Source organism: Juglans microcarpa x Juglans regia, chromosome 7S, assembly GCF_004785595.1.
Source record: "Juglans microcarpa x Juglans regia isolate MS1-56 chromosome 7S, Jm3101_v1.0, whole genome shotgun sequence".
Taxonomy (NCBI): Eukaryota; Viridiplantae; Streptophyta; class Magnoliopsida; order Fagales; family Juglandaceae; genus Juglans; species Juglans microcarpa x Juglans regia.
This window is the reverse complement of record NC_054607.1, coordinates 7,373,556-7,383,569: the sequence shown is the minus strand read 5'-3', so window position 1 is coordinate 7,383,569 and position 10,014 is coordinate 7,373,556. Positions and strand designations below refer to the sequence as shown.

The following is a 10,014-nucleotide window of genomic DNA, read 5'->3' as shown; positions in this document are numbered from 1 at the left end:
ATATTCTCCTCTAGCAACTAAAGTATATCCGCCTATACGAAGAATTCATATCTCGCATCTCCCTGAATACAGTACAAACTCCGAATTAATATGATAAAGTACACCCCCCAACCAGGAAATCGAATTGCAAATATAACCAAATATAAAGTTCCTTCACCGTATTATACTTTGGGTAAACAAATAATCTCCTTCTAGAATTTTTCTTAGTGCAAGACGTCTTTAATGGTGTTTTCAAACCATACAAATACGTTGGTGATTCCATCACAAAATCATTAACTAAAGTTGATGATTGGGATGGTGCATGCGTGATTCTAAAAAACCACAGACAAGTTCAAATACAAGTCTGCCTGATTTATATAATGACTATTTTTTTATATAATTTTGTAATGCGTCATTTAATGGTGGTTGAATGGTATGAAGATGACACAAGAATGAGAATCATATAATATCTGATGAAAGATCAAAGGAAATAAATAGATAGAGATATGTGTGGTTTAAAATTAGAACCTATGTCAACAAACTGTTAGAGAGGACAAGACAAAGATAAAATACAGGGTGAAATCCTTAACCTCGTTACAATGGATTATCCTTAAACTCGTTTCAATGGAGTTTCCTCCAAATAAACATCTTCTATATTCTTCTCTTTATTTTATTTCATACTCTATATATTTTTTAGGTTCAACCCTATGATTATTTTGGTTGGTGTAATTTCTTTTTGTTAAGATTGGTTAGACAGATTTACCCAAAAAAGATTGGTTAGAAAGGTTTGCACAAGATCATAGAGTTGAATTGTTCATGCTTGATATGCAAATAATCCATATATCCTAGTGGTGCATGCATGAATCTAAACACCCTAATCTAATCTTACCAAAAGCGACCAACCATCTGATCAATTTCTCTTCTCCCCCCACATGAAGTAGTTCCCAAAACTTGTTAAAGATATCTTAGTTTTTTTTTTTAAAAAAAAGGTTTTTTTGTTTGTTTTAATTAAAGCCTAAATTAATCTTGGTTTGCAACCTTCTTAAGGTAAAGCCCCCACCTAATATTACCTCATCATTTCAACCATTTGCAATTAACAATCAACAATAATCGTTCAAAACAATCAATCTTCGGCAACATCTACAACCCCGCACCATTAATTTCTAGCAAATATAGAGAGAAAAAAGAATGGAGTAAACAAAGCATAAAAAATGTAGGGTCAAACCCTAGAATCACAAATTATTTACCCTTCTGCAGATTTGAGGGCTTTGCGTCAGTGGACTGAAGGACCTCAGTGGACAGAGGGCGGGCTCGCGTCGGACTAAGGGCAGCTTCCGTCGATGGACTGAGGGCTCCCTTTGTGTCGAATGGACTTAAGGCTTCGGGTTGGCGGACTTAGGGACCGAGGGCTTGGGGACTGATCTCCTCGGGAGGGCTGAGGTCGGTGGTTGCTTGGCTTCGAGGGAGGAGATTGAAGAAGATGAAGTGTGAGGAGATTTGGGAGGGGGAAGGAAGAATTGGAATTTGAATTTGGGGGTCGAATTCGAATCCGTCATATGGGATGCCAAAAACCTGGAAAACTAGTCCACTAGTTAATGAACCCAGTCCACACATCAGGTGTGTTATGGCTGATGCGCACAGTAGGCTGATGAGAAGATTATTTATTTGAGAGTTGGATATTTGGATGTTAGACTCATGTTAAAGTTAGACTAAAATCAGCCGAGTTCAGCTGAATTTGGGAATCAAACGTAGCATTAGTCTAAAGAAGAGATATAGTTTGTACTTCCACAGTGTTGCTTACTGTCGTATCTTTATCTAGGGGTGCTACTCACATCCCGGGTCGTCATGCTGGGATTTGCCCCCATAATCTGGCCCTACACCCATTGGGTGGCGGGGCCCCCTGTCTGGACACTGGGGGCCGGATTGGACCCCTAGTCCTTCCGCCCTCCCGTCCACTGGCCACCCATGACGAATAGACAATTGGAAAAGTGAAAACACCAAAAAATTAAAAAAAAAAAAAAACAAAAATTCACAAAAAAATACAAATCTTCAAAGTTAGAACCATAGAAAAAAAGGGGAAAGAAAGAAAGATTGTTGAGGGTTAGGTTTAAGTTAAACCTAACTCCAAAACGATATTGTTTTATTAGCAAATATATACATGTGTGTATATATATTTATATATAATTATAAACATTTTGCGATGGGTTTTGGGTTGGGTCGGGGTGCAGGCGGGGCACCCCTCCTCGCATATGACGGATGGGGTCGTCTGCTCCACCCAGGCAAGTGGAGGCCATGCCACCCACCCCTATCCTCGTCAAATTTGGAAATTACTAGATGAAATGAATTTATATGTAATCATAAAATATCATATTGGGAAGATTATTTATGTATTCTTATTTTTGAAAAAATAATTTTTGAGAGATGAAAGATTATTTGTAGGTTTTAAACATGATATTTAAATAGAATGTCGAAAAACTTTCAAGAGGGCAACTTTTCTCTGCACCCAAAAATTAAAAAAAAAAACATATAGCATTTTATTAAATATAGTTTTTTTAAGTTGTGTTACAATACTTATTAAATACTATGACTAAAAAACCTGTTCATCATTAAAGTAAGAACAATATAAAAAGTAAGATATAATGACCAATATTAAATTGTCCTCGCTTTGGTGCAAAAACAATATACAAAGATAAGATATTTCAGTTGGAATTAAAAACATCATTAATTGTCATATCAACTGATTTTCTTTCCACGATTGCTGCATATTTAATGCATTAAATAATTTTAAATAAGAAAAATAATATTTATAATTTTAAGATGTGCATGTGTGAAAGGTTTGCACACTCCTTTTAAAAATAGTGTGTAAATTTTAGATCTACATAAAAAAATTATTATTTTTAATTATAGACCCGCATGAAACTTGCACACACTTTAAGAATGTATCAAGCATTACTATTCAAATAACTTGAGTGAGTAAAGTGGCTACAGACAAGTCTTTCATCAAATCATAAATGTTATATTTGATATTAGAGAAATGTTATTTGTCGTTCTAGAGTGTGTGATGCTGGGGGATTCGAGTCTGAATTTGAGGTAGATGATGCTCAATTGACAACTATGACATTAAAAGCGCTATACTACTTCGAGAAGGTAGACTAACACAAAATTGGCAAAAAGAGACAATGATTTGAGTGATGAGACTTATCTCTTAGTTGGGCGAGGAGACTTATACCTCGATTGGATGATGAGACTTATCTTTTGGTTGGACGAGTAAAAGTGACGGCATCTGTATTTTAACTATAACTTTAGATACAGGTGTCGGAATTGCATATATGACCACAATCTAGAAAGATCTCTTCGGTGCGCAAGTCGTTGTCACCGTGCTTCCACCTAGTGGGCCCTTTGTCGACCCTAAGATCAGCTATTTTTACCTCCCAATTATCAATTTTAGTTAACTCTTTTATTTTTTATTAATTTTCTTTTGTGGTAATGTTTATCTTTAGTAATGATCTTATTCGTGACTCTTAAGTTAGATTACTATAGTTATCTTATTTTGTATTCTATTATTTGTTCTTAATTATAATTTTTTCATTTTTTTCGTTAGCTATTTAAGCCTGGCTTGTGGGCTTCAGAAAATGATTGATTTATTTTATTAGGAAAACCCTAATCTAAAGTTTATCTCTGTTTGTATCTTTTCTCAATCTGAATCTCTAGCTTCCGTTATTTAACTAGTCGTTAGAATAATCTTTTATTCTATCCAAGCGTCAATGTGCAATTCGCTCGTACACTATTTGAAGTGAGTATTCAGAGACTGAACACTCTAAATTGTATATATTATTGCTCTTGGTGTTATATTTTGATATATTCCTTGCGGATACATTTTGATAAATTGTATATTATAAATGCGATATGAATTAAATAATAAAACAGTAGTAGGTTTTAGAGTTTTCTTAAAAACACGAGTAATTTTTTATATAATGATATGCAAGTCTTGCATATTATTTTTTTAAAATAACTGCGATTTATTATTAAAAGATAAAATTTTTCACGCAATTTTTAAATTTATTTATTTATTATTATTATTTTTAAATATGCGAGAGTTAGGACTTGTTTAGACACACACATAATTACAAAATTTCTCATAATTTATTTTTCAAATATAAGTCAAATATAAAATATTTTTTCAATTTTAAATTTATAAAAGATCGCTGCTACTATGCTGCTAACTTTGACTATTGGGTATGCCCTTAGTGAAAATTTTACTTTTTATTCTCTTTTTATTTCTCACATTTTTTAAACATTTTAAAAAAAATAAAAATACATCAATACACTAATAGTTATTTTCTTAATTATTGAGATTTAAAAAAATATATATATGAGTGGTCAAAATGAGGAGACAAAACCACGCGGCATATTATTATTTCTCTTTACAAAATCCTAATATAAACATTAATTAATCATTATTCAAACAAAAAACTAATACACCGTTTACAAATTTTAAAGTAAAAATAATATTAAAATATTAAATTAAAATGATATTTCAAAATGATAGTAAAATTTTACTCTCCTTTTTTAAAGTAAGATTTAAAATGATATCTTAAATTAAAAGTTTACTCTATTTTTAAAAATATAATAGAATATTTTTATTTAAATTATTTTATTATCATTCATAAAATTATGAAAAGTATCGTAAGGCTCAATTTAGATGGTAAAACTGTTTCATCTCATCTCATCTCATTATTATAATTTTTTTAAATTTTTACGCACAATATAATAAATCATTCAACTTTTTCAAATTTTAAAATAATAATAATATTAAAAGATAATATTCTAATAATATTTTATTCAATTTTTAACTTTTATCTCAATTTATTTAATGCCAACTCATTAATCGTATTGAATAGTGAAAGTATTTCATCTCATTATTATAATTTTTTTAAATTTTTATATAAAATATAATAAATAATTTAATTTTTTCAATCTAAAAATAATAATAAAATTAAAAATAAAATTATAATAATATTTTATATCTTCTCGCTTCCGTGCTAAAACTGTACCTAAATGTCCAATCATGCTCTTGATACGCTAATACGGTAGAAAAATACAGCAATTGTCTGAACAATTTTATGATAGAATAAATATAGATAAAAGTTATTGTTAAAAGTAATCATTTTGTATATATGACGTGGTATATCTAAATTATATATCTCTCAAATCTAAAATGAAAAAATAGAGAATTAAAAATAGTTATGTAATGAATGTAAAGTATGTATTGTTACAATGATTTTTCTTTAATATTATTCTTTTAAATCTCAATATAAAATATAATAAATAATTTAATTTTTTTAAATTTTAAAATAATACTAATATTAAAAAATAATATTTTAATAATATTTTATTATTTCAACTTAACTCAACGTGATCTAAAACAAAAAATCTGACGGCTGAGATTTGTCAAGAATTATAACTACGAATAATCAAAAGGTTGTGGCCGCGAAAACTGGGGCCGAGACAAAACAAAGGGGGAATCATTCGTAGTCGTGATCTACGACTCTAGGACACAATGAGGTCTACTGTTTCTGTACGCGGAATCTTAAAACTGCCCGATAATGATCTGACTCCTGCCCAACTTCAGTCCCATCTACTGCCCCCTCACTGACACGGTCAGCTGCCCTGCCCTTCCCTCTCCCGCTTCCTCTCTCTATTCTCCGAGACTGAAGTTTCTCTGTGATTACGGGGTTTATAAATGTGAGGGCTCTACCGCTGGAGGAAGGTGGCGTTGGTTAGAGTTAGAGCCCCTCTCCGGGGACCGTCCGTGAAGTGCCCTGTACTTGTGTAGATTGTGAGAGCGAGGGAGGGAGATGGGTCAGGGATTGAGCTGCGCGGCGAGTAACGAGCAGGGGCTCTTCAGGGCGGTACAAGTTGGGGACTTGAAAACTGTGGAGGATCTGCTGGAGAGAGACCCAGCTCTCTTGCACCACGCCACTGTCTATGATCACCACTCTGTGCTTCACATAGCCGCTGCCAATGCCCAGGTCGAGGTGGGTGCTCTTCTGTTTCAAGACTTATTTTCTTGTTCTTCGATCGACCTTTTTGGGGTCTGACTATGGGTTCTTTGACATTGTGATGAAATTTCTGCGTTTTTTTATTTTTATTTTTCCGATTGATTTTTGGGTCTTTATTAATGCGTGTTTCGGCGTTTTGAGTACGTTGCAGATTCTGTCCAGGCTTTTGGAGCGATCTGTGAATCCAGACGTGTTGAATCGTCAAAAGCAGGTACGAGTGTGTATTCACTAAAAAATTTATATTTTCTTGACATTCTATCGTGGTATGAATGTGATGTCTCTTCTTGGTTCAGAATGGTTGATCGTGAGGTTAGGTTCTCTTCATTCGTGCGTCCACTCGTTGTGGTATTGATCTATTGGTTTGAAATGTTGCAGACTCCGCTAATGTTAGCTGCAATGGGCGGCAAGATCTCATGCGTCAAAAGGCTTCTCGAAGCTGGAGCAAATGTCTGTAAAGTTTCCAGCTTTATGATTCAGATTTCTCTTCTATTTATTTGAATCTGAAAATTGAAGTGGGTAATCTTGTTATCAGATATTGATGTTTGATTCCCTCCACGGAAGAACCTGCTTGCACTATGCTGCTTACTACGGCCATGCCGATTGCCTTCAAGCAATTCTTTCTGCTGCTCAATCTAGTACCGTTGCTGTTTCTTGGTTAGCTTCTTTCCCCGCATCGATCTCGCGCGCTCTCTGGAGTTATATGGCTTACGAGTATTCGATACTGATATCTATGGCGATTCGATTGCAGGGGGTTTGCACGGTTTGTGAATATTAGAGATGGTAGGGGAGCAACACCTCTGCATTTAGCAGCCCGTCAAAGACGGCCTGATTGTGTACATATTCTCCTAAACAATGGAGCTCTTGTTTGTGCTTCAACCGGCGGGTACGGGTAATATTTCCAGTGATTAATTTGTTGGGTATTGACTCATGATATTCTTTTGTTTTTTGGATTGATATATTGCTTTCAACAGCTCCCCGGGAAGTACTCCTCTTCATCTGGCTGCCAGAGGCGGATCTCTGGATTGCATCCGTGCATTATTAGCATGGGGCGCGGATCGTCTTCAAAGAGATGCATCTGGGTATGATATAGTTTTCTTTTAGGCTTAAAACCGAAACGTAATTATGTTCTCAATCGAATGTGCTTCAAGATGAATAACATGCTTGGATTCCTCATATCAGCCAGTTTTAACATATTTCACGGGAAAATAATTCGTGGTTTATCTTGTATGATCCTGTTAATATCATCTGCAAATCTGGCCTGGTTCATAGGGCCAGTTGGTGATGTTAGCTTTTAAGAAAGCTTAAGTTAATCCCATGAAGTGAAGTGACCCATGGGTATAGGGCACGAACGCTCTCACAATGGTTAGCATTTTCATGATTTATATATCCAATTGTTTAGCAGTCCATTCTGTTGATTTATTCCAGCGAATTGTGTTTTTTTCCCTTCTTTTGATGTAGAATAACATTCCATGCTCAGGACGTTTTATATAAATGGAACTTGTTGGCTTTTAGCTCAAATTGATTTTCCAAATACCGATAGTGAACTATTTGTTTTATTATTTGTTTGCAGGAGAATACCCTATGTAGTTGCTTTGAAGCGCAAGCATGGTGTCTGTGCAGCATTGCTGAATCCTTCGTCTGCGGAGCCTCTTGTCTGGCCATCACCTTTGAAGTTCATTGGTGAGCTTAATCAGGAGGCAAAAGATCTGTTAGAACAAGCCTTGATGGCGGCAAACAGAGAGAGGGAGAAGACAGCTTTAAAGGGCACTGCATACTCCCTTCCATCTCCATCTCCATCTCCATCTCCATCTCCATCTCATTCTGATGGCGTAGAGGACAACATTTCTGAGGCTAGTTTTCTTTCACTTCTTGTAGATGTGCTTAATGAAATTTTGATTTTCTTTAATGGCTGAATCAGAATGCTTGAGATGTGAAAGATTTTATTTGTAATCTTGTTTATTGACACACCGCTATTCATGTGGAAGCCTGCCACGCCAGTTAGTATAAAAGACTTGTAAAATGGGAACAATTTTAGGAAAAATTTAAAAAACCATCTCAGTTTTGGGTCTTGTCCCAACTATTAGATGGTAAACTGCTATTATTCTGTTCTTGCAATGTTCTTTATTAGGAGACATATCTTCTAATATTATTCTGTTAACTAGAGAAACTGATTGCTGCAAATCTGAAACTGACATATTCATTGGGGCCATCATATGCAGGTCAGTGATACTGAGCTATGCTCCATATGCTTTGAGCAGGTGTGCACAATTGAAGTCCAAGATTGTGGCCACCAAATGTGTGCACATTGCACATTAGCACTTTGCTGCCACAATAAACCCAACCCGACCACAGCGAGCCTAACTCCGCCAGTTTGCCCATTTTGCCGAAGCACCATCTCCAGGCTGGTGGTTGCAGCAGATATAAAAGACTGTGACGACTCCGATTGCAATAGTGGTGATATGAGTTCTTGCAAGTTAAGAAGGTCAAGGAGGTCCCAAAACCTCAGTGAAGGAAGTAGCAGCTTCAAGGGCCTAGCCGCTTCATTTGGAAAGATGGGCGGCCGTAGCTGTGGACGGATTGCCGCTGAAAATGAGTGGGTTGATAAACCTTGATGGTTGGTGGAATTTGGCAATCGAAAGATGTCATGTCATTTTGACGATCAAGATAAAGAGACTGTCTAATGGTAAAAGTGAAGACGAAAATGAAAATGCCATGGCCAATTAAGTGCTGGATCTACCCATTTAAAAAGTATAGATAGAAATCTATCTCCTATAATGTAGATTTGAGAAATAAGCAAGGAAGGTAGTTGAAGTTTGGGTTGGTAAAGCTTGGTCGTTGGGGTCATGTTGTAATATTTGTTTCCTTGAGACTGAAGAAGTATTGATGATTTTTTAGGGTCTTCTAGATGCCTGAATTGGTAGAAAAAAAAAACCGAGATATTCTTTTCTTCGGAGTGAAATTTAACATTCTTAAATGGCTACTACTTGGAGATGTTTGAGAGCTCTTCCTTCTGAATTGTAGGGGTGGGCAGTGGGGGCGGGGTAGCCCCGTGAGGGGTCGTCCATGCTGACCCTGGCGGGGCCTGCCTTGCACCCTCTCATATTTATAATAAAAATATTATTTTTATATTTATATAAATAATTAGATATATACAATTTGTTAAAAATTTAAAAGTGACTTCAAATTAATAGATTGTCTTGATCTTTTAGGCTAACTTTTATATAGGAGACCAAGACAATCTAAAACATAACTCTAATAAGTTTATTTTCTTTTTGAATAAAACTTATAATTAAATTATATTATAATTTGAGGCTAAAAAAATTTTAGAGAATAAAAAATTTATAAACCCAATAGATCACTGTGTTGAGCGGGAGGCGGGGTGTGGTTTCAATTCCACCCTAATGCCGGGGCAGGGTTGAAAACTCTCTCTCGCATGGTGCGGGGCGGTGAGGAGGTGCGTATTGTGCGGATAACACCCCTATTGAAATGTTAAGGTTGTATTAGTATAATAGAGTTAGGTACACCAAAAATGATGGTGGGTCTTACAAGATATCCATTCTAGAGGGTGGGAAAAAAAAAATTGAAATCAAAGATAATGGTTGCAATGAATTAGTTTGATGCATTTTCTTCTTCGATAAATCGGCCTAACATTTTCTTAGTTGGATCATCGAAAAGGTTGCTTTCGATAGCTAGATTTTTTGACGCTTGCAATATATCAAAATGTTACTATCATAAATAAATCTCATAAAATAAATTTATAAATTTTATATTATATTTATTTTATAATAAAAATAATTATACAATTTAATTTATTATATTAGTCACGTCAATTTGGATTTATTTTGTGGGCCTTTTTGTTATTATATTAAGCTCTTCTGACGCAGCTTTTCATCCTTGCATTCTTTTAGATATCCAAGTACTAGACCAATATTGTATCGTTGATTGGTGTGGATGATGGGAAGACGATATATTG

The 10,014-nt window shown here is 34.9% G+C and overlaps 1 protein-coding gene across 1 annotated transcript; it reads left to right on the top strand.

The window, feature by feature from the left end:
- The first annotated feature begins 5,606 nt into the window (after positions 1–5,606).
- On the top strand, positions 5,607–9,015 carry LOC121240625 (putative E3 ubiquitin-protein ligase XBAT31). Its single transcript, XM_041138105.1, has 8 exons — positions 5,607–6,017; positions 6,193–6,252; positions 6,417–6,488; positions 6,574–6,695; positions 6,790–6,930; positions 7,013–7,120; positions 7,612–7,891; positions 8,261–9,015. Exons 1-8 carry the CDS (start codon positions 5,838–5,840, stop codon positions 8,651–8,653), a joined length of 1,356 nt encoding a protein of 451 aa, XP_040994039.1. The 5' UTR covers positions 5,607–5,837; the 3' UTR covers positions 8,654–9,015.
- The last annotated feature ends 999 nt before the right edge of the window (positions 9,016–10,014 follow it).

Coding starts and splice junctions, on each gene's coding strand:
- LOC121240625 (XM_041138105.1), top strand. CDS start 5,838: ATGGGTCAGGGATTGAGCTGCGCGGCGAGTAACGAGCAGGGGCTCTTC. Junction 6,253..6,416: donor TGTTGAATCGTCAAAAGCAG/GTACGAGTGTGT, acceptor GAAATGTTGCAG/ACTCCGCTAATGTTAGCTGC. Junction 7,121..7,611: donor CTTCAAAGAGATGCATCTGG/GTATGATATAGT, acceptor ATTTGTTTGCAG/GAGAATACCCTATGTAGTTG.